Source organism: Peromyscus eremicus, chromosome 1 (genome assembly GCF_949786415.1).
Source record: "Peromyscus eremicus chromosome 1, PerEre_H2_v1, whole genome shotgun sequence".
Classification (NCBI taxonomy): domain Eukaryota; kingdom Metazoa; phylum Chordata; class Mammalia; order Rodentia; family Cricetidae; genus Peromyscus; species Peromyscus eremicus.
Window position 1 is genome coordinate 164,938,698 of NC_081416.1, and position 27,723 is coordinate 164,966,420.

General features: G+C 41.4%; 1 protein-coding gene across 2 annotated transcripts in view; it reads right to left on the reverse strand.

Annotated features, from left to right (window-relative positions):
- LOC131924101 (zinc finger protein 60-like) overlaps positions 1-27,485 on the reverse strand; it is a 33,448-nt gene extending 5,963 nt beyond the window's left edge. Inside the window, exons 1-4 of one of the 2 annotated variants that reach the window (XM_059279340.1) lie at positions 27,407-27,485; positions 18,898-18,946; positions 16,091-16,217; positions 13,939-14,037 (exon numbers count right to left, since the gene is read on the reverse strand). In XM_059279340.1, coding sequence (XP_059135323.1) covers positions 13,939-14,037; positions 16,091-16,217; positions 18,898-18,930 — 259 coding nt within the window. In that variant the 5' untranslated portion in view covers positions 18,931-18,946; positions 27,407-27,485. The remainder of the gene's footprint in view (positions 1-13,938; positions 14,038-16,090; positions 16,218-18,897; positions 18,947-27,406) is intronic. The other variant, XM_059279328.1, reaches the window with a different exon arrangement.
- Positions 27,486-27,723: the final 238 nt, after the last annotated feature.

Genomic DNA, 27,723 nt, shown 5'->3' on the forward strand with positions numbered 1-27,723 from the left:
CAGTCTCCCACTATCAGTGTGTGAAGGTGAATAAGCTGTAGTGTTGTTTATTTTACTAAATTGGGTGTCCTATGTTTGGTGCACACATATTAAAATGTTTACATCAGCTCTATTTGCTTGGAATTTGAAGATCATTTTCCATTCTTTTATTATGAGGTGATATCTATTCTTGGTATTATGGTGTATTTATTGGATGCAGCAGAAAGATGGCTCCTGTTTTCATAAACATTCTATTAGTTTGTATCTTTTTAATTGGAGGAGTGAAACCACTGATGTTGAGATACATGAAATACTTAGAATCAAGTGTCCTATTAGTGACTTACCATCAAACAGTCCAAAAAAGTGCTCAAACATATAGTTGTAGACAAACACAGAAAATGAGGCAAAGTGTTATCAATTAGTACATTTAGATGACAGAAGTTCTTTTCTGATGCTTTATTTGGGAAGGTTTTGTTGTTGCTGTTATTATTTGTCTGCATTTTTAAATTTTTTGGCTTATTTTCAATGATTCATTTATTTTCATTTTATGTGTTTTTGTGAGCATCTGCACGTATGTATGTATACAATTTGAATGCCTGGTGCCCAAGGAAGCCAAAAGAGATTACCAGATCCTTTGAAATTGGAGTTGTAGGTGGTTGCAAACCTCTGAGGGTGTTGGGTATTGGTAGCGAAAGCTGGGTCCTCTGTAAGAGTAGTAAGTGCTCTTAACCACTGCACCATCTTTCCAACCCCTCTGTTTTGAGATGGTCTCATGTAGCCAAGGCTGGCTTCAAACTCAGTATGTAGCTGAGGATAATCTTGAAGTTCTGATCTTCCTGCTTCCACCTGCCAAACCCTGGTATTACAGATACATCCCCTGTATTAGTCAGGGTTCTCTAGAGGAAGAAAACTGTTCATTCTATATATATGAGATTTATGAGAGTGGCTTACAGGGTCTGGTCCAGCTAGTCCAATAATGCCTGTCTAGCAACACAAAGTCCAAGAATCCAGAAGTTGTTCACTCCATGAGGCTGGATGTCTCAGCTGGTCTTCAACACATGCTAGAATCTCAAGAAGTAGGCTCTCATGCCAGTGAAGGAATGGACTTGCCAGCAGAGTGAGGGGAAGCAGACAAAAGGCAAGAGCTTCCTTCTTTCATATCCTTTTTACAGGATGTCACCAGAAGGCATATCTCAGATTTAAGGTGGACCTTCCTACCTCAAAAGAAATGGATTAAAGGTGGGTCTTCCCATTTCAAATGATTTAATTAAGAAAATTCTCTCACATGTATATCCAGCTGCTTGGGTTTTAGTTAGTTCCAGATGTAGTCAGGTTGACAACCAAGAAGAGCCATCACAGCCCACATGCCAAGCTAGGTAGAAGGCTGTGTTGTGTGTGTGCTCACATGTTGTTTCACTGGCTTATCCACCTGTTTTTTTGTTGTTTGTTTGTTTGTTTGTTTTTTAAGTCAGGGTCTCTCATGTGTCTGGAGCTTAACTGGAAGACGCCATGCTGTCACCCCTGGGAACGGTGCATAAATGTTTTGTTCCTTAAGACAAGGCCCTTTGGAGAATCCCATCCACCTGTCAAAGACCTGTGGAAGCGATGCTGCAGACCCCTGTGCTGATCCTAGGGAGCTCACGGGCTTCAGGCCTCTCTAACTTTCATTATGTTTACTCTTATAGTAATTCTTAGTTTCGTCAATTATGATTGTGGCTGAGTTTGCTGGGAACAAAAGCTGATAATTTTTCTAAAAATCCCTACCAAGAAATTAAGCCTCTTTGCAGCCATTCACAGAAACTGGTTTCTCCAGTCACTCCTGGCTACCTTTGCAGTCATTCTGAGTAAGCACAAGGAACTCACTAGGGCTAATGATTATTGCTTAACTATCCTAAAAAAAGAGATAACTGTATTCCAAAGAACTTAAGAACTTGGGAGACAGTTTCTTAAAGATGACACTAAAAACGTATAGGACTTCTTCCTTTCTAATTTGCCAGTGGCCATGTCAGAGGAGCAACAGGTGGCAATTGAAGTTCAAGGTGTCAGCCCACCAGGAGGTGGCTCCATAATGGGTGAATCTTGGATAGGCAAGGCCCCGAGATGACAGACCCTGGAATGTCTCTTGCTTCTGCTGTGCCTTCACATGTTTGCTGTTGCTGTCTTTCTCTGGTAACTGACATGGTGTGAATGGGTGTGGGGAGATCGCCACTGCCTGTAATGTGTTTATCTCATGGAAACATCCCATCTATTGGGCATTTTTACCTGTGGATTATTATGAAAACAATTTCTCCCTAAGCTGTACTGTCTAATTGATAATAATGTTAGTTTGTACAGTTTTGATTAATAAAAATAAATCCAAGTAAATGTTACACAGCTAGGGCCTATGAGTTTCACCTAAGGAACACAGTTCAAGTTGATGATTAAGAAAAACAAATGAGTCCCAGGAGCCAGGCTCAAATTCCTTTAATCTTAATGCTGAAAGATGCAGTCACAGGTTTACATGTGCATCATTAGCTGAAACAAAGTCTTAAAATAACTTCAGATTAGATCAGATGTCTTGATAATAGCTTTGAGATGAAAACCCCCCAAAATAATCTAAAGTTAACAAGGACACAGGCTGAGGTCAAAAATACAAAGCAGCCCAATTGTTATTAGCTGTCGTACTTCTTGCTAGGGTGGATGATGATCAAAGGTAATGATTAATTCCTTGTACTCGTTCCTGCCCTCAATCTCCTGATATAAGAAACTATTGATAGGTGGGTATGCACCTGAAAGATTTAAAGTATAGCTGACTATTGTTTAGGTATGAAATTTAGGTTTAGGATTCCTTATAAGATTACCTTTCAAGGTAAATAATAACGTGGTTGATTCTTTCTTTGTAACTGCAATATGATGCCTGCCAACAAAAGAGCTGGCTGAGAAAAAAATATCTTCTGGCTGTTCATATTCTATTAATCTGTAACAAGTTACTTAGAGGTAAATGTATGTATGTTATTGGAGTGGCTTTGTTTTAATCATGTAAGGGAGATGAAAAACCTGTATTCATTATCATCATTCATTTGAAAAATAGAATGTAATCACATTGTAATTCCTATATTGCCCAAAAGATTTTGTTGGAGTATATAAGCTGTAGAAAAAGGTGTACAATGGAAGAATAAAGAATAAAGAAAGAAACCAGCAAGAGAAAGTGTGAATGTCTTTTTCCCTAACCCTGTCAGATAGAAAAGTCTAGTAGGCACCAACTCTGTGGATTTCCCTTTGAGTCTTGTGCTGCTGGAGGCTGGTCCCCCAGACAATGATACCAATTTGTATCCTCTTGATCTCCTTTTGTTGTCTTATTGCTCTAGCTAGAACTTTGAGTACTATATTGAATAGCTACGGAGAGAGTGGACAGCCTTGTCTTGTTCCTGATTTTAGTGGAATTGCTTTTAGTTTCTCTCCATTTAATTTGATGTTGGCTGTCGGCTTGCTTTTAACATGTTTAGGTATGTTGCTTGTATCCCTGATTTCTCCAAGATCTTTATCATGAAGGGGTGTTCAATTTTGTAAAAGGCTTTTTCAGCATCTAATATCTATTCAATACAGTACTTGAAGTTCTAGCTAGAACAATAAGACAACTTAAAGAGATCAAAGGGATACAAATTGGAAAGGAAGAAGTCAAACTTTCACTATTTGCAGATGATATGATAGTATACATAAGTGACCCCAAAAATTCTACCAGGAAACTCCTATAGCTAATACACACCTTCAGTGCTGTGGCAGGATACAAGATTAACATACACATACACACACACACACAAAATCAGTAGCCCTCCTACATACAAATGATAAAAGGGCTGAGAAAGAAATCAGAGAAACAACACCCTTTACAATAACCACAAATAATATAAAATATCTTAGGGTAATTCTATAACCAAACAAGTGAAAGGCCTGTCTGACAAGAACTTTAAGTCTTTAAAGAAAGAAACTGAAGAAGGTGTCAGAAAATGGAAAGATCTCCCATGCTCATGGATAGGTAGGATTAACATAGTAAAAATTGGCAATCTTACCAAAAGCAATCTACAGATTCAATGCAATCCCCATCAAAATCCCAAAACAATACTCATAGACCTCAAATGAACAATACTCCACTTCATATGGAAAAACAAAAACCCAGGATAGCTAAAACAATCCAGTTCAATAAAGGAACTTCCATCCTGACTTCAAGTTCTACTATACAGCTATAGTAATAACAGCTTGATATTTGCATAAAAACAGACACGTGGATCAATGGAATTGAATTGAATTAATTCAATTATGACATTAATCCACACACCTATGAACACCTGATTTTTGACAAAGAAGCCAAAACTATACAAAGGAAAAAAGAAAATGTCTTCAACAAATAGTACTGACATAATTGGATGGCAATATGTAGAAGAATGCAAATAAATCCCTATTTATCACCCTGAACAAAACTCGTCTAAGTAGATCAAAGACTTCAACATAAATCCAGTTACACCAAACCTGATAGAAGAGAAAGTGGGAAGTAGCCTTGAACACATTGGCACAGGAGACTACTTCCCAAATATAACACCAGTAGCATAGACTTTGACATTGACAATTAATAAATAATACCTCCTGAAACTGAAACTCTTCTATAAAGTAAAGGACAAGGTCAATAAGACAAAACAGCTGCCTACAGAATAGGAAATGGTCTTCACCAACCCCACATCTGATAGAGGGGTTTATATATTTCCAAAATATATAAAGAACTAAAAAACTAGATATCAAAAAACCAAATAATCCAATTAAAAATGGGGTAGAGATAGAAACAGAATTCTCAACAAAAGAACCTCAAATGGCCAAAATACACTTAAGAATTATTCAATATCCTTAGTCATCAGGGAAATACACATCAAAAGGATTCTGAGATACCATCTTACACTTGTCAGAATGGCTAAAAATAAAAAACTCTGACAACAGCTTATGTTGGAGAGGATGTGGAGTAAGGGGAACACTTCTTCACTGCTGGTGGGAGTGTAAATGTATACAGCAACTTTGGAAATCAATATGTCAGTTTCTCAGAAAATTGGGAATCCATCTACTTCAAGTACCAATCTTGGGCATATAAACAAAGGATGCTCAATCATACCACAAGGACACTTGCTCAACTATGTTCATAGAAGCATTATTCATAATAGCCTGACCCTGGAAACAACCTAGATGCCCCTCAACCAAAGAATGGATAAGGAAAATGTGGTACATTTACATAATGGAGCTGTATATTTACATTACTCAGCTATAAAAAACAACAACCTCACAAAATTTGTAGGCAAATGGATGGAACTATAAAAATAATTCTGAGTGAGGTAATCCAGACCCAGAAAGACAAATATGGTATGTATTCACTCATAAGTGGATATTAGAAGTAAAGTACAGGCTAACCAACCTACAATCCACAGCCCCAGAGAGGCTAGATAACAAAGAGGGCCCAAAGAGGGATGCATGGATTTCCCTGGGAAGGGAAAATGTAAGAGATCTTCTGGGTAAACTGGGGATGGGGATGGGGAGATAGGAACTCAAGGGAGCAGGCTGGGTGGGCTGGGTGCAGGAGACAAGTTGGGGGCAGGATGGAATGGGAGAGTAATGAAAGAGACAACTTGATGGGGGGCCAACTTGGGGTTAGGGAGAAACCTGGTGTCAGGGAAACCCCCAGGAATCCACAAGGATGACTCCACCTAAGACTGCTAGCAATAGTGGAGAGGGTTCATGAGCTGGCCATCTTCTGTAATCACATTGGTGACTGACTACCCTAATCATCATCAGAGAGTCTTCATCCAGTAACTGATGGAAACAGATGCAGAGATCCACAGCCAAGCACTGGGCCGAGCTCCAGAAGTCCTCTTGAAGAAAGGGAGGAGCAACTGTACAAGCCAGGGGGGTCAAGGTCACGAGAGAGGAACCCACAGAGACAGCTAGCCTGAGCTCACAGGAGCTCATGGACTCTGAACCAACAGTTAGGGAGCCTGCATGGAGCCCACCTAGGCCCTCTGTATGTGAGTGACATTTGTGTAGCTTGGTCTCTTTGTTAGGGTCCTAACAGAGATCAGGACCTGTCCCTGGCATTTAGCTGGCTTCTGGGAACCTGTTCCCCATCCTGGATTACTTTGCCCAGCCTTTATGCAGGGGGAGGAGCTTGGTTTTGCCTCAACTTGATGTGCCATGCTTTGTTCAAGCCTCCTTTCTGAATGGAGATGGAGGAGTAGATGGGGGGGTCAATAGGAGGCAGAGGGGGGTACAGAAAGAGAGGAGGGAGGGGAAACTGTGTTGGATATGTAAAATAAATGAAAAATCTGTTTAAAATAAATTATAGAAACATATAAGGAAGAGATTAAATGACATGAAAGGACAGACATCTCTCTGGTGCAAGGACATGAACGGTTAGACATTTTTTTCAGTTAAAACTCCCACTTCCTTTGGAAGTAAAAAGTACACATAGAAACTGCCAGGAAGGAGGCAGAGCAGCCGCAGAGGCAGATGGAGCGGCGGCAGAGGCAGGCTGAGCAGTGGCAGAGACGCGGTCGTAATAAAGACCAGAAACTGAGCTATTATACGCTGAGGAGTTAGTGAAAACAAGGAGAATAAGAACCTGGAACAGGGACGCCTTTAAACCCAGAACCCGGGGAAGGAGCCATCTCTGTGAGACGTGACCAGAACAGATACACTCTGTCTGAGGCCAACCCAGGGCCCAGCTGCCAATCCTGTGAACCCGACAACTTGGAAGTGTTGGTGAGATTACCCTACTACATAATCTGCTCAGCTGAGATCCATTCGGGAGAGGATTCAGAATCCTACAGTCTGCAGTCTGAGGAAACAAGATCAGCTGAGGAGTTGACGAATGAGCAAAATGTGACCTGAGAACACAGAAGAAGGCGCTGACCAGAACCAGATCACCAGAATCATAGGCCTACACTACACAGACTGGGAACAGGTAAGCCCCCATCTCCGGACTGGCGGATCAGGTCTCTAGCCCCTAGGCCTTACCCACTGGAGTCCCAGGGACCAGACAGCTAACTTTCCCTGCTCCCCCACCAAAACAAAAACAAAAACAAAAAATGAAAAACCAACTCCTACGAACCTAACAACCACTGACAAATTTTGTGAGGTTGTTGTTTTTTACAGCTGAGTAATGTAAATATACAGCTCCATTATGTAAATGTACCACATTTTCCTTATCCATTCTTTGGTTGAGGGGCATCTAGGTTGTTTCCAGGTTCAGGCTATTACGAATAATGCTTCTATGAACCATAAGCACACCCTGTGCCAACTGGGAACAACTGCTTCCTGAGACAGAACCCACTAACACTGATTGGACTAAGCTTCTCCTGAAGAAACAGAGCCCAATAGCACCAATTTAACCAAGAACTCCTAGTGGACCAAGACTAACAATTAGAACAAGAGAGGCACCTTCAGACACAGACACCGCTTATACCGAGCAGAGGAAGAGATGAGTAGACACCAGTGCAAAAATACAGGCAACAACATAAAGAACTATATGACAACATCAGAACCTAGTGATTCTACACCTGCAAGACCTGAACATACCAAGGCTGAAAAAGCAGAAGAAATCAATCCTAAAAATGACTTTAAGAAGATGATAGAGACCCTTAAAGAGGAAATAAAAAACTCCATTAAAGAGGAAATAAAAAATTCCCTTAAAGAAATGGAAGAAAAAAAACAAACAAAAAATTGGACAAAAAAATCAAAGAAAGCCAAGAAAAAGTAATTAAACAGATGAAGGAAACAATTCAAGATTTGAAAATTGAAATTGAGAAAATAAAGAAAACACAAACTGAGGGAATGCTGGAAATAGAAATCCTGAATAAACGAACAGGAACTACAGAAGCAAGCATAACCAACCAAATGCAAGAGATGGAACAGAGAATCTCTGACACTGAAGACACAATAGAGAAAATAGATTCGTCAGTCAAAGAAAACACTAAAGACAAAAAAGTCATAACATAAAACGTCCAAGAAATTTGGGACACCATGAAAAGACCAAACCTAAGAATAATAGGGATAGAAGAAGGAGAATAATACCAACTCAAAGGCACAGAAAATATATTCAACAAAATCATAGAAGAAAACTTTCCTAACCTAAAGAAAGAAATGCCTATGAAGATACAAGAAGCTTACAGAACACCGAATAGGCTGGATCCAAAAAAAAAAAAAAAAAAAAAAAAGTCCCCCCACCACATAATAATCACAACATACAGAACAAAGAAAAAATGTTAAGAGCCGCAAAGGAAAAAGACAAGGTAACATATAAAGGCAGACCCATCAGAATAACACCAGACATCTCATTAGAGACTATGAAAGCTAGAAGGTCCTGGACAAATGTTATGCAGACACTAAGAGCCCATGGATGCCAACCCAGACTATTATACCCAGCAAAACTCAAACACCATAGACGGAGTAAACAAAATATTCCATGATAAAACCAGATTTAAACAATACCTACCCATAAATCCAGCCCTACAGAAAGCACTAGAAGGAAAAATCCAATCTAAAGAAGTTAAACACACCCATGAAAACCCAGGCAATAGATAATTCCAAAAACAAACAAACACCAAAGAAGGAAAATGCAATATGACCACAAAAAATACAGGAATTAACAATCACTGGTCATTAATATCCATCAATATCAATGGTCTCAACTCACCTATAAAAAGACACAGACTAACAGAATGGATAAGAAAACAGGATCCATCCTTCTGCTGCATACAAGAAACACACCTTAACTTCAAAGACAGACACTACCTCAGAGTAAAGGGCTGGGAAAAGGCTTTCCAAGCAAATGGACCTAAGAAGTAAGCTGGTGTTGCTATCCTAATATCTAATAAAATAGACTTCAAACTAAAATCAATTGAAAGAGATCAGGATGGACATTACATATTTATCACAGGAAAAATCTACCAAGATGAAGTTTCGATTCTGAATATTTATGCCCCAAATACAAAGGCACCCACATTCATAAAACATTACTAAAACTTAAAACGCACATCAAACCCCACACATTAGTAGTGGGAGATTTCAACACACCACTCTCACCAATGGACAGATCTACCAGACTGAAACTTAACAAAGAAATAAAAGACCTAACAGATGTTATGACTCAAATGGACTTAATAGATATCTACAGAACATTCCATCCTAACACAAAAGAATATACCTTCTTCTCAGAACCCCATGGAACCTTCTCAAAAATTGACCACATGCTTGGTCACAAAACAAATCTCAACAGATACAAAAACATTGGAATAACCTCCTGTATCTTATCAGACCACCAAGCCTTAAAGTTAGACTTCAACAACAACAAAAATTATAGAAAGCCTACAATCTCATGGAAACTGAATAATGCCCACCTGAAACATCAATGGGTCAAGGAAGAAATAAAGAGAGAAATTAAAGATTTCCTAGAATTCAATGAAAATCAAAGTACAACATACCCAAACTTATGGGACACTATGAAAGCAGTGCTAAGAGGAAAATTCATGGCTCTAAATGCACACATAAAGAAGATGGAGAAATCTCATACCAATGAATTAACAGCATAACTGAATGCTCTAGAACAAAAAGAAACAAACTCACCTAGGAGAAATAGATGCCAGGAAATAATCAAATTGAGGGCTGAAATCAATGAAATAGAAACCAAGAGAACAATACAAAAAAATCAATGAAACAAAGAGTTGGTTCTTTGAAAAAAATCAATAAGATAGACAAGCCCTTATCCAAACTAACCAAAAGGCGAAGAGAGCACATCCAAATTAACAAAATCAGAAATGAAAAGGGAGACATAACAACAGACAATGAGGAAATCCAGAGAATCATCAGGTCATATTTCAAAAACATGTACTCCACAAAATTGGAAAATCTAAAAGAAATGGACAATTTTCTGGATAGACACCACATACCAAAGTTAAATCAAGACCAGATAAACCATTTAAATAGACCAATAACCCCTAAAGAAATAGAAAAAGTCATCAAAAGTCTCCCAACCCAAAAAAGCCCAGGAAGAGATGGTTTCAGCACAGAATTCTACCAGACTTTCAAAGAAGAACTAATTCCAATACTCTTCAAATTGTTCCACACAATAGAATCAGAAGGAACATTACCAAACTCTTTTTATGAGGCTACAATTACCCTGATACCCAAACCACACAAAGATGCAAGAAAGAAAGAGAATTACAGACCAATCTCCCTCATGAACATTGATGCAAAAATACTCAACAAAATATTGGCAAACCGAATCCAAGAATACATCAAAAAAATTATCCATCATGACCAAGTAGGTTTCATCCCAGGGATGCAAGAATGGTTCAATATATGAAAATCTGTCAATGTACTGCACCATATAAACAAACTGAAAGAAAAAAACCACATGATCATCTCATTAGATGCTGAAAAAGCCTTTGACAAAATCCAACACTCCTTCATGATAAAGGTCTTAGAGAGATCAGGAATACAAGAAACATTCCTAAACATAATAAAGGCAATTTACAGCAAGCTGACAGCCACCATCAAATTAAATGGAGAGAAACTCAAAGCGATTCCACTAAAATCAGGAACAAGACAAGGCTATCTACTCTCCCCATATTTATTCAATATAGTACTTGAAGTTCTAGCTAGAACAATAAGATAACAAAAGGAGATCAAAGGGATACAAATTGGAAAGGAAGAAGTCAAACTTTCACTATTTTCGGATATGATAGTATACATAAGTGACCCCAAAAATTCTAGTGGCAGGATATAAGATCAACTCAAAAAAATCAGTAGCCCTCCTATACACAAATGATAAAAGGGCTGAGAAAGAAGTCAGAGAAACATCACCCTTTACAATAGCCACAAATAATATAAAATACCTTGGGGTAACATTAACTAAACAAGTGAAGGACCTTTTTGATAAGAACTTTAAATCTCTAAAGAAAGAAATTGAAGAAGATATCAGAAAATGGAAGGATCTCCCATGCTCATGGATAGGTAGGATTAACATAGTAAAAATGGCAATCTTACCAAAACCAATCTACAGATTCAATGCAATCCCCATCAAAATCCCAACACAATTCTTCACAGACTTGGAAAGAAAAATACTCAACTTCATATGGAAAAACAAAAGACTCAGGATAGCTAAAAGAATCCTGTGTGCAATCTCTGGAGGCATCACCATCCCTGACCTCAAGCTCTACAATAGAGCTATAGTAATAAAAACAGCTTGGTACTGGTATGAAAACCAACAAACAGACCAATGGAATCAAATTGAAGACCCTGACATTAATCCATGCACATATGAACACCTAATTTTTGACACAGAAGCCAAAACTATACAATGGAAAAAAGAAAGTATCTTCAACAAATGGTGCTGGCATAACTGGATGTCAATATGTAAAAGATTACAAATAGATCCATATCTGTCACCATGCACAAAACTCAAGTCCAAGTGGATCAAAGACTTCAACATAAATCCAGTTACACTAAACTTAATAGAAGAGAAAGTAGGAAGTACACTTGAATGCATTGGCACAGGAGATCACTTCCTAAATATAACACCAGCAGCACAAATACTGAGCACAACATTAATAAATGGGACCTCTTGAAACTGAGAAGCTTTTGTAGGGCAAAAGACACGGTCAATAAGACAAAAAGACAGCCAACAGAATGGGAAAAGACCTTTTTTTTTTTTTTTTTTTTTGGTTTTTTGAGACAGGGTTTCTCTGTGTAGCTTTGTGCCTTTCCTGGGACTCACTTGGTAGCCCAGGCTGGCCTCAAACTCACAGAGATCCGCCTGGCTCTGCCTCCTGAGTGCTGGGATTAAAGGCGTGCGCCACCACCGCCCGGCGGGAAAAGACCTTTACCAACCCCACATCTGACAGAGGACTGATCTCCAAAGCATATAAAGAACTCAAGAAACTAGACATCAAAATACTGAACAATCCAATTAAAAAATGGACTAAAGAGCTAAACAGAGAATTCACAAAATAAGAATCACAAATGGCTGAAAGACATTTAAAAAAATGCTCAACATCCTTAATCATCAGAGAAATGCAAATCAAAATGACTCTGAGATACCACCTTACACCTGTCAGAATGGCTATGATCAAAAACACTAATGACAGTCAATGTTGGAGAGGATGTGGAGCAAAGGGAACACTCCTCCATAGTTGGTGGGAATGCAAGCTTGTACAACCACTGTGGAAATCAGTATGACGGTTTCTCAGAAAATTGGGAATCAATCTACCTCAAGACCCAGCCATACCACTCTTGGGCATATACCCAAGGAATGCTCAATCATACCACAAAGATACATGCTCAACTATGTTCATAGCAGCAGTATTTGTAATAGCCAGAACCTGGAAACAACCTAGATGCCCGTCAACTGAAGAATGGATTAACAAAATGTGGCGCATATACACACTGGAGTACTACTCAGCAGAGAAAAACAATGACAGCATGAAATTTTCAGGCAAATGGATGGAACTAGAAAATATCATCCTGAGTGAGGTAACCCAAACCCAGAAGGACAAACATGGTATGTACTCACTCATAAGTGGATTCTATATATATATATAGCAAAGAACAATCAGACTGCAACCCACAGAACAAGGGGGGACCCTAGGATGACTGTGGCTTATAATAAGTTTTGGGTTTACTCAATCACTGGGCAAGCCTCAATCAAACATTTCACTATTAGGATAAGAATTTATACTGTATCAAGCTGATAATAGAAAGATAAATAAATTAATTAAAAAAAAGAAACTGTCAGGAAGAATATAAACTTGGTCCCATCATTTAAAGAGTTAGGTAATTATTACCATTTTGAGAATGTATAAAGAATAGGATTACAACTGTTGTTCACAAACAGATTATTCAGAAATTGACTTACACCTGAAAATAATATCGTAGGTATGGCATCATACATTCACCTGATTACAAAAAATATAAAAGTATCACATTGTTAAAAACTAATCCTAGGGTTTGAATCTCTCTTATTTTATAACTGCATGTTTGCTGTTGTCTAGGGCACAGTTAGGAAAAGATGTGCCTGGCTAGATATAATCATTTGGCTTCCAATATAAAAATTAATAATATGGGGTAAAGGTCAATGATGTCAAGGGAGTGGGAAAGAGGAAAAGAAACTGAATTATTAATGATTCTTGGAAAATGATTAAAGAGAAATGTATTCAAACTGTTCATGCTTGAATGCATCAGAACTTGTATAAATAAAGATAGCTTGAGCTATCCGGTGCCATCTGTTTGAAAGACAACCAGTGTTCTTTTTCACCAACTTCACACCTCTTTCCTGTGGATCAGAATCCCGCTGGAGCTGGATTCCGGCACTTGACAGGTAAAGTAGGCTGAGGTGTTAGCAAGACGAGGGATCAGCCTTTTCCACTTCCCCAGTGCTACAGTTAGAAGCATAGGTCACACCATCACACCTTGATTAGAGTGACTAGGAAGATATACAATTAAAATATTTGCTATGCCTCACTGTGCTCATGCATTCACTGGTGTTCAAAGTGTCTTATCATTGGATCAGCGGTTAAGGACACTGACTGCTCTTCCAGAGGACCTGGGTTCTAGTACTCCAGCCCCAGGGGATCTGATATTCTCTTATGGCCTCTTTGGGTGCCTGCACATCTGTGTGCACACACACAACCAATAAGATATGTTTAAAATGGTAGAAAGGGTAACTGCTCCAGTAAGAGGGAAGAAGGTGAGAACAACTTAGTGACTCATGAACTAGAAGCCCCTGTGACAGCCTTTGCTATGACCTTGACTTCCTTCCCAGGTCTCAGGCATGTTCTTCCACAGGCCTTGGCGAGTTGAAGAAAGTGTGTCAACCCAGTGTCAGCCATGAGGCGACTCTCCGACCATATGATGTGCCTGGCAATGCTGAAGACCTGCCTTCCTCTTACTCACCTGGGCTGGGCCTGTCTGTTTCTTCCTTCACAACCATCCAGGGCTCTCTCTCCTGCTCTAATAAGGCGATCAGATCGGGTTTGGAAACGGAACTTCCCACTTAAAAGAAAGAAGAAATGACACGTGGAGACTTTTTAAACTTGGTCCCTCTAGTTATCCCGGGATGACCTGGAACTCAATATGATGACCAGGCTGTCCTGGAACTTCCTTGATCTGCCTGCCCCTGCCTCCCAAATGCTGGGATTAAAAGCAAGTGCCACCATGAGCTGCCTGTGCAGATTTTGAAAACTACAGACTTATTTATTATGAAGGTCTATACAGTTTGGCATGGTGGACCATGCCTGTTAGTTCAGCAGGTGGGGAATGAGCCGGGCCAATCTGTGCTACAGAGCAAGAACCTTGTCTTGGAAAACAGATAAAAATTCTAAGAGACAAAATAATACTGAGGAAAGACTTCAGAGGAGAACCTGGGTGAGAAACCAGCTGTTGCAGAAAAGGGTTTAATCTCATTTAAATGCAGATAAGGGCTTGTCACTGAAGGGGAACGTATATATAGTGGGGAGAACATGAACCCTTAGGCTACACTGTCTAGTGTAAACCCCTTCTCTGCAGCTCACCAATAATGCCATTTATTTAGGATTCTACGGTCAATTTTCCCATTTAAAAACTGGGCATGATGGCATACACTTGAAATCACAACACTTGAAAAGTGGAAGCAGGCAGATGAGAAGTTCAAGGTCAGCCTTAGTGTCATAGCAACTCCAAAGCCAGCCTGAGCTACATGAGACCTGACCTCAAAAAAACAAATAATTTTATTATTATTTTTTATTATCATTATTATTATTGAAAGTACTCTAACAATGAGTTACATTCCAAGCCTTATATTATTATTATCAATTATCATTATTATTTAGATTGAGTTGATATCTATTGGATAGGGGTGATACTGATATTAAACACTATATTCAAAAACTTTGAATACTGTCTGACCTATACTAACACAAAATTATTATTGTTTTTAATTTCCATTTATTCACTTTATAATGATAGAGATTGAACTAGGGCCTTGAACTTGCTGGGTAAGTGCTCTACCACAGTTATTATCCCCAGCCACGAAAACTGTTATCAGTATTACTATTTATGTTGCCTTCTTTTACAGTTATAATTCCATCTTATAGATTTGCTCAATGAAAGTGACAAGCTTCACAGCCTGAAACTTCCACAACAAACCAAGCAAAGAAAGTATTCACTGAAGAAAATAGAATGTGACCGCTTCTGTTTTAAATCAATTCTATTGATTCATTAGTAAGTGAATCCTATTGACTCTTCTACTCAGTGGTGTATGTGCGCACATATGGTGTATATATGTGTTCATAAGAGTGTGTGTACAAGTACGAGCAGGTATTCATTTATGTGTGTGTGTAGAGGCCAAAGACCAGTGTAAAATGGTCACATAGACTGCTCTCTAGTTTAGTTTTTGAGACAGGGTCTCTCACTGAAACTCGAGCTCAATGAGAGGATCTCCAAGGGGTGTGGAAATGGCAGATGCTTCATGAAGCTCCTATTTTCAACCCAACAAATCTCTAATTGCTAATTTGAGAAGAAAAACTCAGCTACTTCTTTTAAAATTTTATTGATTAAAACCTAATTTAAGTGTATGTGAGTGTCTGTCTGCATGTATGTCTGAGCACTACATGTGTGCATGGTGCCCATCAAGGCCAGAAGAGGCCATCAGATGCCTTGGAACTGGAGTTATCGATGGTTTTTGATGTACCTTATATATGGTAGGAATTGAACCCAGGCTCTTGCAAGAGCAACCAGTTGTCTTAACCAACCTATCTCTCTAGTTACTAATTCTATTTATTTGTCTCCTTAGTTATTTCATTTAGTTTGTTGTTTAGTTTTGTTTTTGTTTTAAACCGGGCCTCACCCTGTAGATTAGGCTACCCTAGAACTCACTATGTACCTGAGGGTGACCTTGAACTCACAGAAACCATCCTGCCTCAGTTTTCTGAGTAAAGGAATGACAGCCATGGGCCACCAAGACCAGCTTCAGCTACCACAGAAAAATGGCCCTGTCTTTTCATTCAGAGAGAGGAAAGCCAACAGTGTAGAGAGCACATCCCCCTTTCATGGGGACAGATGGCCTTACCCACTGTGACGAGGTTGCTGTAGGTCTCCAACATCAAGTCCCTGTATAAGACCCTCTGAGTAGCATCTAGGCAGGCCCATTCCTCCTGAGAGAAGTCAACAGCCACATCCCTGAATGTCACTGACCCCTGAAACCACAAACACAAGTAGAGTGAAACTGGGGAAGAATTCAAGATGGAAAATCAGAGGGGAAAGGACTCAAGAACAGGAAGAAGACACGGAAATGCTCAAAGTACCTGACCGCACGAGCTCCCCCAGTAAAGGATGACAGTACGCACTCTACACATCTAATAAATGTGTATTTCCATTCCATCCACACCCTTCAAGTTATAGCCCACAAGAGAGAAATGTCACCTGGTTTCAGTGTAAACTACTAAGAAATAGTGTGAGTCCTTGAGTTTATTATGGTATCAGATGATATCAGTAAGATTTTTTTTTTTTTTGTCACAAGAATGATTTTTGCAACTATGTAAGAGTCTGTAAACTATGTAAGGGTTCATATTACTGGCATATTAGGTTTAAGGGGTTTTCCTTAAAAACAAAAAACAAAACTTTCAAGGTGAACAGTGTGTCTCAGGTCTTCCTGGACTGTGGAGACGACAGCCCCCTCCCAATCACAGCCTGGATGACCTTTCCCTCTCATCACTGAACTCTCTCTTAAAGCCCCTCAGGCAGGTCATCTCATCACACACATGCACCGAGGCCATTCACTCTCAAACCCTGTGTCATCAGCCTGAAAACACCAAAGATGTCAATCAGGAGTCCCAGTGCAGTCAAAGGAGACCATCACCTCAACGTTCTGAAACCCCCAAAGACCCTGCTTCCCTGTGGACTGTCACCTCCTCTGCAATGACAGTCCTCTCTGACCACAGACCAAGCAGAAAGCAGATGTGCAGGGATGCATTCAAAGAAAACTCCAGAACCAGCAGGAAAGAGCCACAGACAGGTGCTGTGGGATGGTCTGTATGTCAAATTACTCTGATTGGTCAATAAATAAAACACTGATTGGCCAGTGGCTAGGCAGGAAGTATAGGCGGGACTAACAGAGAGGAGAAAAGAAAGAACAGGAAGGTGGAAGGAGTTGCTGCCAGCCGCCGCCATATGAAGATGCTGGTAAGCCACGAGCAACGTGGCAAGGTATAGATTTATAGAAATGGATTAATTTAAGATATAAGAACAGTTAGCAAGAAGCCTGCCATGGCCATACAGTTTGTAAGCAATATAAGTCTCTGTGTTTACTTGGTTGGGTCTGAGCGGCTGTGGGACTGGCGGGTGACAAACATTTGTCCCGACTGTGGGCAAGGCAGGAAAACTCTAGCTACAAATGGCGCCCAACGTTTTGGCAAGAGTTTCCACCTAAAACCTGAGAAAAAGATTCTAAAACGAAGCTAAAAACAGTTCCTAGTTGTTTCTCTCAAGTTAGCGGCAGCCTGCCGGTTTGTGCTACTATGGCAGGTTCCTGGCATGTGTGCTCGACCTGCAGTATGGCGGGAATGAGGCCTCTGCAAGTGGCACATTAAGCTACGTGGTGGATTTAGCCTTTGCTAGTACAAAACAAAATGAGGTTTCTGGGCTACATGCTGCTTTGATAGAAGCATAGACCCACTATTTCTGAGAGTTGATGGCTCCCAGAGCTGGCGGAAAATGTACCACCGCCATGTTGGGAAGCTAAAGTGGGTGGAGCCAGCAGCCACAGCACCATTTCAGTCTTAGAATGGTGCAGTTTAAAGCAATAGGCTCAAGGTAATATAAAAAATAAGCCACGTAAAGATGGCTACCACACAGAGAATCTGGATTATGTTCTCTTTGATATTCGTAACTGAAGAAAAACATTTGATTACAAAAGCTGTTGAGTTATGCCAAAATGTGTATTTTAAAGGTACCTTGACTTCAAAATTTGGATGTAAGGATATGTTGCTTTGGAAAGGAGGCTCTGCTTTTGTTCCCACAGAAAGCCAGAGGCTATGGATTTGTTCCAGATTAAGATACATCAGTTTGACCAGCCAAGACCCCCTGAAAGGTCTCCAATGACACCAAGGCTCAGATGATCCAACATCCAGAACCGTTTCAAGGCAACTGGCTCAGATGATACACCCTCATGGACTACTCCATAATCCTAAAATTTTCTTTGTGTTCCCATAAGATACAGCGCCCCCCCCCCCCTCCAGCAGGAAGTAGTAAGAGAAGCTATGCCCAAATTCCCAAATATACCAAGCTGGCTTTGGAGATGTGTAAAAGTTAAAACCTTCCTCTTTTAAAAATAAAAAAGAAAAGGGGAAGTGATGTGGGATGGTCTGTATGTCAAATTACTCTGATTGGTCAATAAATAAAACACTGATTGGCCAGTGGCTAGGCAGGAAGTACAGGCGAGACTAACAGAGAGGAGAAAAGAAAGAACAGGAAGGCGGAAGGAGTCACTGCCAGCCGCCGCCATGTGAAGATGCTGGTAAGCCACGAGCAATGTGGCAAGGTATAGATTTGTAGAAATAGATTAATTTAAGATATAAGAATAGTTAGCAAGAAGCCTGCCACAGCCATACAGTTTGCAAGCAATATAAGTCTCTGTGTTTACTTGGTTGGGTCTGAGCGGCTGTGGGACTGGCAGGTGACAAAGATTTGTCCCGACTGTGGGCAAGGCAGGAAAACTCTAGCTACAGACAGGAAGTGTTCTGGTCTTCCAGCCCTCACTGTAATGGGGCAGACTGGGCTGGAGGATTTCAGGTCCTTGAGAAACTTCAGGAAACAAAGAGAGTAAAGAGTCACCTAACTTGAAAGTCACCCTATATAAAGAGACAAAGGTCAACTTACACAGACCATGTCTTGAGAACTAGAGCTGGCCATTCTTCAGGATCCTCCCCTGGGGGACAAAAAGAAAGCCTTTCAATGGATTGTGACTTGATGTTCCCAGACTGACTTAGGTCAGCATGATTTCATTGACTACTTTTATTTCTCAAGCATCCCCACTCACACACTCCTCTCCCACTGCTCATAGCATCCCACACACAAATTAGAAGCAGACAGGAGTCTACACAAAGATGATTCTGTCCTAACCCCAGACAACCCATTGCATGAGGGCTCAATGTGGATGTACAGAGAATAAGCGTAACTGTCTTTAGTTCCTCCAGAAGATGCCAGCAGAAGGGATCCCATCTTCCATCCTGAGATCCAGCTAGCCCTAGACTGGGCCCCTCCTTCTACTGTAAGCAGATCTTCCTACTGGAATCCCATCTTTCAGGGCTGACGGGGTAACAGCATCCAAACTATAACTCCTTTGAAAACTCGGGGCTGAGTGAGACACAGCAAAGCTGGAGGGTCTGCAGCTGCAATCCTCAGGCAGTGTTCAGCACTCCAAACCCACTTTGAGTGAATGGGATAGCACACCATGGAACACTTTCCTGAGTGTTTTCCCTCAGATATGATTATGGCTTCCATTGTATCAATTAAACTGTAATTGTCTTTTAAAAATTTTTATTAAAAAAATTTTATTAATAATTTTTTTATTAATCAATTCATTAATTTCTTAGCCCAATCATAGTTTCCCTCCTCCTCCTTCCTCTCCTTCCAGTCCTTCCCTGAATCTCCCCCACATGCCCCCATCCACTCCTTTTCCCTTCCCTTCAGAAACATTTAGGCCTCCCATGTACATGAGCCAGCCATGGCATATCAACTTACATCAAGACTAGGCACCGCCTCTCCTATTAAGGCTAGATGAGGCAACCCAGTAGAAGAAAGGGTCCCGGGGCTGGAGAGATGGCTCAGAGGTTAAGAGCACTGACTGCTCTTCCAAAGGTCCTGAGTTCAATTCCCAGCAACCACATGGTAGCTCACAACCATCTGTATTGAGATCTGGTGCCCTCTTCTGGCCTGCAGGGATATGTGCAGACAGAACACTGTATACATAATAAATAAATAAATCTTTAAAAAAAAAAAAAGAAAAAGAAAGGGTCCCAAGAGCAGGCAACAGAGTCAGAGACAGCCTCTGCCAGGATTCCCACAAGAAGACCAAGCCACACAACTGCAGAGGGCCCAGGTTAGCCATGCAAGTTTTCTGGTTAGTGGTTCAGTGTCTGTGAGCCCCATGAGACCAGAACAATTGACTATGCGTGTTTTCCCATGGTGCCCTTGGTCCCTCTGGCTCCCACAATCCTTCTTCCACCTCTTCCATAGGATTTGCCAAGGTATGCCCACTGTTTGTCTGTGGGTCTCTGTATCTGTTTTCATCCATTGCTGGGTGAAGCCTCTCTGATGACAGTTGGTCTAGGCAACGATCTATGAGTACAGCAGAACATCATTAGGAATCATTTCTTTGACTTTTTTTCTTTTTTGGCAGTCATGTTTGGTTCTACCTTAGGTACCTGGGCTATCCAGCCTCTGGGTTCTGGCCCTTCAGGTAGTGTCAGGTGTGAGCTCCCTCTCTTAGTATGGGTCTCAAGCTGGACCACTCATTGGGTGGCCACTCCCATAATTTCTGTACCACCTTTGTCCCAGCGTATCTTGTAGGCAGGACAAATTGTAGGTCAGAGGTAATGTGGTTGGGTTGGGGTTCCATTCCCTCCACTGGAAGTCTTGCCTGGTTACAGGAGATGGCTGGTTCAGGCTCTGTATGTCTCATTGCTAAGAGTCTTAGCTAGGGTCACCCTCATAGATTCCTGGGAGTTTCCATTGCACTAGGTTTTGAGCTCATCCCAGAGATGCCCCTGATTCTAGTTGTCTTTTCCAGTACTCTCTCCCTCCATCCTCCCCTGATCTCTCCTGGTCCCATGCCCACCTCCCCATCCAGACCAGAAGAAAAAGTGGGGAATACCCTTGAACGCACTGGCAAAGGAGACAACTTCCTGGACAGAACACCAATTGTTCAGGCACTAACATCAACAATAAATAAATGGGACCTCACGAAACTGAAAAGCTTCTGTAAGGCAAAAGACACTGTCAATAGGACAAAATGGCAACCTACAGAATGGGAAAAGATTTTCACTAACCCCACATCTGACAGAGGGTTGATTTTCCAAAATATATCAAGGACTCACAAAACTAGACACCAACAAACCAAATGATCCAATTAGAAAACAGGGTATAGATCTAAATAGAGAATTCTCAACAGAAGAATCTCAAATGGCAGAGAAACACTTGAGATGTTCAACATTCTTAGCCATCAGGGAAATGTAAATAAACGACTATAAGATTCCATCTTATACCTGTCAGAATGGCTAAGATCAAAAACGCAAGTGACAGCTCATGCTGGAGAGGATTTGGAGCAAGGGAAACACTCTTCTACCTCCACTCCTGGTGGGAGTTCAAACTTGTGTGGCTGTACACCTTAGAAATCAATATGGTGGTTTCTCTGAAAACTGGAACTCGATCTACCTTAAGACCCAGCTACACCACTATTGATCATATACCCAAAGGATGCTCTACCTTACCACAAGGATACTTTATCATCTTCACAGAAGCTTTATTTGTAATAGCAAGAACCTGGAAAAATCTAGATGTCCATCAGCCAAAGAATGGATAAAGAAAATGTGGTACATTTACACAATGGAGTATTACTCAGCTGTTAAAAGCAATGGCATCATGAAATTTGCAGACAAATGGATGGAACTAGAAAATATCACCCTGAGTGAGGTAACCCAGACTCCCAAAGATAAACATAGCATGTACTCACTTAAATAAAGTCACAAAATAAAGGATAACCATACTACAATCCACAGACCCATGATTTTTATGAAGATAATTAGGTACAAAACACTCTGTCACAGGATGTGAGTATGATTTGTTTCATTTTTTCCATAATTATGGGATATTGTAGATGTAACCAACCTTCTTATTAAATAAGAAACACAGAACCAATGCAAAGAAGAAAGTCAAGAGGTCAGAGCTAAGAGCGAAAACCTTACCCTTCCTCCTGCAGTGGTCCTACCTCTCCGAACCAGAGCTACCCCTGTGTTAAAGCCTTTATATAGAGTTCCTGTTCTGCCTTCTCATTGGTTGTAAACCCAACCACATGACCGCCTCATCACGGCCTGTCTGTATAGACCTCCAGGTTTTCTATGATTGGTATTGAGATTAAAGGTGTGTGTATCCAATACTGGCTGTATCCCTGAACACACAGACTTACCTAGCTCTGCCTACCAAGTGCTGGGATTACAAGTGTATGCCACCACTGCCCTGCTTTCCTATGGCTTGCTAATAGCTCTGACCCCCGGGCAACTTTATTTATTAACATACAAATAACATTTTAATACAAATAAAATATCACCATAGGATATTTTGCCCAAAATAATATTAAATTCATTCCAGGTGTCCTAAGTCTTAATTCTGTAATTGGGTTTCTCAATCTCAGCATGTTGACATAATTATTCTGTGTTGGGGTGTGCAGGAGGATTATCTTGTGCTCTGTACAACCTTCAGCAGCATCAACCTCTACTCACAAGATCCGAGAAGCACACACATCCTCAGAACTCCCTACAACGTTGGCCTAGGGAACAGCCATCACCAAATGGGGAACCAGTGCTCTAGATCAACAGGTCTAAGCCTTGGTTTAATACACTTTGAAACTGTTTGCTTCCTCCATTTCCCATGCTGAGATTACAGGCATGCACCACCATGCCCAACTCTCAAGTACACATTTGATAATCTTACAAAATTAAACATTTTTTGTCTCCCCACAAAATTCACGTACAAATTTTCCTTCTTTCTTAATTCTTCCTTCCCTCTTGACTCTGGATACACCAGGTTAGCTAGCCTTTCAGGGATTCTCTTGTCTCTCCCTCCCATCTTGCAGTGGTAGGGCTGGGATTAGAGACATGCATTGCTGCATCTGGCATTGCATAGTTTCATGCTTGCAAGCACTGTACCCACTGAGCCATCACCCCAGCCCACATGTCTGTGATAGTTCAGTGTGTGACCTCATGACATTTACAACTGTCTATGTTTCATGAAGCTTGTGATCCTGAAGGCCAGTAGGAAGCCTCCTAGTGGTGGTGACATAGGTCTATATTTCCAGCACTGGGCACACAGAAGAAGGAGGCTTGCTCAAAGTCCCAGGCTAGCCTCTAACCAGTGGTACTGGCAAAACTGAATATTAACATTCAGGAGAAGGACACTAGACCTTCAGTCACACCACATGCAAAGTCAACTCAAAACAGATTAAAATTTAAGAACTGAAACTGACACTACTAGAAAAAAATATACAGGAAAGACTCCATGACACTGAACGTTTTGGGTAGCACTGAAAAAAAAAGTAACAAAAGGAAAATGGACAAATCAAACTAAAAACCTTACACAGCAGAGTAAACAACCAGGAGTAGAGCGATAATGTAGAGAATGGGAGAGGATATTTGCAAACTACACATCTGATAAGGAGTTAACATCTAAACTCCTTCACAGCAAAGGAATGCAGAAAATTCAGGGACAAGGACACATGCTAATTAAGAAACAGGAGAACACGGAAATAGACATTTCCCCACATGGAATATCAATGTGGCCTATTAGAGGTACATGAAAAATAAGCATAGGAGAGATACACATTAAAATCACAATGAGAGGCCTCCTCATGCCTGATCAGTGTGTCAATTACGGGGTGGGGGTGGGGCAGCTAGAGAGATAGATGGCCTAGTGGTTTAGAAGACTTGTTGCTCTTGCAGAGGACCTGGGTTCAATTCCCAGCACCCACATGGTGGCTCATAACTGTCACTACAGGGGATTTAACATCCTCTTCTGGCCTCCTTGGGTAGCAGACATGCACATGGTGCACATACTGACATTCAGGCAAAACACTCACAAGTATTAAAAAATGAATTAAATAAATCTTTTAAAAGAAGTGTCCATTATTAGAAAGAAAAGATAATGGGGGGGCAGGGGGGAGGAATGTGGTGGAAAAAGCATATTACTGGAGGGAATGTAAATTAATACAGTCATTATAGAAAACAATACCGTGGATCATCAAACAATTATAATTAGAACTGTGACACGATCCATCCTTCCTATTACTGAGTAGAGACATACAAGGGTAATCAAATCAGTACCTCAAAGAGACATTTACACTCTCACATTTATTCCAGAATAATTTACATATCTGTGATATGCCATCCTACCAAAGGATGAATGGACAAAGCAAATCCAGAATGAGGTTCACAGACACAGTGCAACAACATCCAACCGTTTACTACAATATGGGTGAACATGGAGGAAAACAAGGGAAATAAGCTAAAGACAAAAGGACAAATGGTGGGGCTGGAGAGATGGCTCAGAGGCTAAGAGCTGGTATGGCTTTTCCAGAGGTCAGGAGTTCAATTCCCTGACAGCTCACAATGCCTGTAACTCCAGCTCCAGTGGATCCTTTACATCTGGTCTCCAAGGGTACCTGTGCTCATGTACGTATAACCCCACACACAGAACTTAGAAAAATATTTAATCTTTAACAAAAAGACAAATATCTACCATCTCACTCATGCTGAATCTGAAAATGTTCTATCACAAGAACAAGTTAAATGGTGGGTAATGGGGATGTGAGTGGCTGAGGTAATGGGGATGTGAGTGGCTGAGGTAATGGAGGTGTGAGTGGCTGAGGTAATAGAGGTGTGAGTGGCTGAGGTAATGGGGGTGTGAGTGGCTGAGGTAATGGAGGTGTGAGTGGCTGAGGTAATGGAGTGTGAGTGGCTGAGGTAATGGAGGTGTGAGTGGCTGAGGTAATGGGAGTGTGAGTGGCTGAGGTAATGGAGGTGTGAGTGGCTGAGGTAATGGGGGTGTGAGTGGCTGAGGTAAGGGAGGTGTGAGTGGCTGAGGTAAGGGGGGTGTGAGTGGCTGAGGTAATGGGGGTGTGAGTGGCTGAGGTAATGGGGGTGTGAGTGGCTGAGGTAAGGGAGGTGTGAGTAGCTGAGGTAAGGGGGGTGTGAGTGGCTGAGGTAATGGGGGTGTGAGTGGCTGAGGTAATGGAGGTGTGAGTAGCTGAGGTAAGGGGGGTGTGAGTGGCTGAGGTAATGGGGGTGTGAGTAGCTGAGGTAAGGGGGGTGTGAGTGGCTGAGGTAATGGAGGTGTGAGTGGCTGAGGTAATGGAGGTATGAGTGGCTGAGGTAATAGGGGTGTGAGTGGCTGAGGTAATGGAGGTATGAGTGGCTGAGGTAATGGAGGTTGAGTAGCTGAGGTAATGGGGGTGTGAGTGGCTGAGGTAATAGGGGTGTGAGTGGCTGAGGTAATGGAGGTGTGAGTGGCTGAGGTAATGGAGTGTGAGTGACTGAGGTAATGGAGGTGTGAGTGGCTGAGGCGGGATGTGCAACATCGTGGTTGAGAGTGGGAGATGTAGATCCATAAGGGAGTTGTGAAGATGCTGATCAAGGACTACTCAAGTACAGCTCCACAACCCAAGTTCCAGATACATTGTGCAACACAGTGACTATGATTAATGGTTCTGAAAGACTCAGAGAGTAGACATTAAGTGTGCTCACTAAAAAATGTGACAGGTAGATTTAGACATGCCAAAGGACATAAAGACTCCAAAGTATGTATCATTGCCACAAAATTCAAAACATTTAATCTGAAAATTAAAAGAATTCTTCTGTACGTTAGTACATTCACTTTCTTTTACTTTTTTTTTTTTTTTTTTTTTTTTTTAGTTTTTCGAGACAAGGTTTCTCTGTGTAGTACTTCTTATTTTTGAGACAAGGTCTCACTGTGTAGCCCTGCTAGCTTGGAACTTGCTACGTGGACCAAATTGACTGTGAACTCACAGAGGTCCTGCTGCTTTGGCTTCTCAAGTGCTCAGATTCAAGGGTATACCAGAAAGCCTTTTTTTTTTTTTTTTTTTGATCATTGTTTTAAAAATACAACCAGTAATCACGTTATTTCTAACACTCCCTTTTACTACAGAAAACCCAAAATAACCACATAAAGCAACAACTAAAACACATCAGGCCCTTATTATACAGCTAGCATTGCACTAACAGGCTTTACAACAGTCACCCTAAGGTACATGACAAGCATAGATATAGCCTTAAGAGGACAGAATCAAGACTCCAACCCGGATACCACAGATCCACATCCCCACATTCAACCACAGCATTGCTCGTCGGGATCTGGCCAATATTACCCGTTTCCACACATTGACACCCTGAAAATCACTAGCTCTCAAAGATACCAAGTTTAGTGCTATCACTTTCCCACTCCTGAAATCCTCATGAGTGAACAGAAATCACCTACCACCCCCATTCCTCCCCTGCTTTGAAAGGAAGGCCTTTAAAGATCAATGGCCACTTAGTCTGTGATGTCATCAAAACAGCAATTTAGGAACTCAGGGTTTGAAAGCGCTAATGTTAACTCTGGAGGGTCCCATCTATAACATCAGGGAGTGATTTGTACAGAGAAGATGTTAGTGATCTCTAACAGAATTATGTGACTATTAAGTGGAAAGAGAAGGGATAGTGTAAGGACCAAAATGGTGAAGTTATCAATTGGCATGTTCCTCCCATTTAAGACAGTTCTATATTCTTTTTTAAAAAATTCTTCCCTCATATATTATATATCAACCGCGGTTTCCACTTCCTCCTACCCTGCCGGTCCCTGCGTCCCAACCTCCCACCCACTCCTCTTCTCCCTTCAGAAAAGGCAGGCCTCCCGGGGAAATCAATCAAACATGGCATATCAAGTTGCAATAAGACTAGACACCTCTCTTCGAATTAAAGTGGACAGGACGAGGAGATAATTCTATATTCCAAAACTACAACCTCGTTTCTCAAACCGAACGAAAGAGCAAACTCACTCTCCAATCTTAGATGTGTAGCAGTAATGTTCGCATTCTTCTCCAGACCCTCATTTGAATAACGGCAGACTCGGGAGCCCGAGCAAGCACGAGACCCCAGGCTGTGCATCCGAGTGAGCACTCTCCTTCACTTCCCACAACACTCACGATGGCTAGAGCTCTGAGAAAGTTCTGGACTCAACAAGCAGCTGCCCTCCTAGGCGACCCTCGGAGGCGCTTCCGGCCTCAAATGCTCGCCCCAAGCTCAAGTCTGGACCTCAGGGAACGCTTCCCTCAGACTCCGTCCCTGACCTCTCGTTACTGAAGCCTGGTCCTCTGCTTCAGCCCCTGTGGCGGTGAGAGAAAGCAGGAGCAGAAAGCGACTAGCACAGTGACCCAGACAATGCAGAGTGCTCGAGGTGTACACACACGCACACACACGCACACATACACACACACACGCACACACACACACACACGCACGCACACACACGCACGTCACTGTCTCTACACACTCACACACATGATGCTGATCCACCCACCCCACCCCACGGTCCACACCCAGCCCGCTGTCTCCTGCCTTACTCGGTGGAGAATTACGCCAAACAGCAATTTCTTACTCCCACCAGAAAGCTATGAGCTTCCGCAGTAGCGAGACCATCAGTTACTTCCGGTGCGGTGGACCCTGGGAAATAGAGTCTTTTGAGGCATTATCCCGGGAAACCCTACCGCTCCAGAGAAATCTCAGCATGCAGCTTGGGCAGGCCATCTGGGAGCTGCGCCCAGTGGTTTCTAGGAGTTCCCACGGGTTGCGCGCTTAAAGCGTAAGCTCCCGGGTGTTCTCCAAACGTGCTTCCGGGTTCTTCGCGTAATGTATTTTCTCTCCTATGGAATGTACAGAC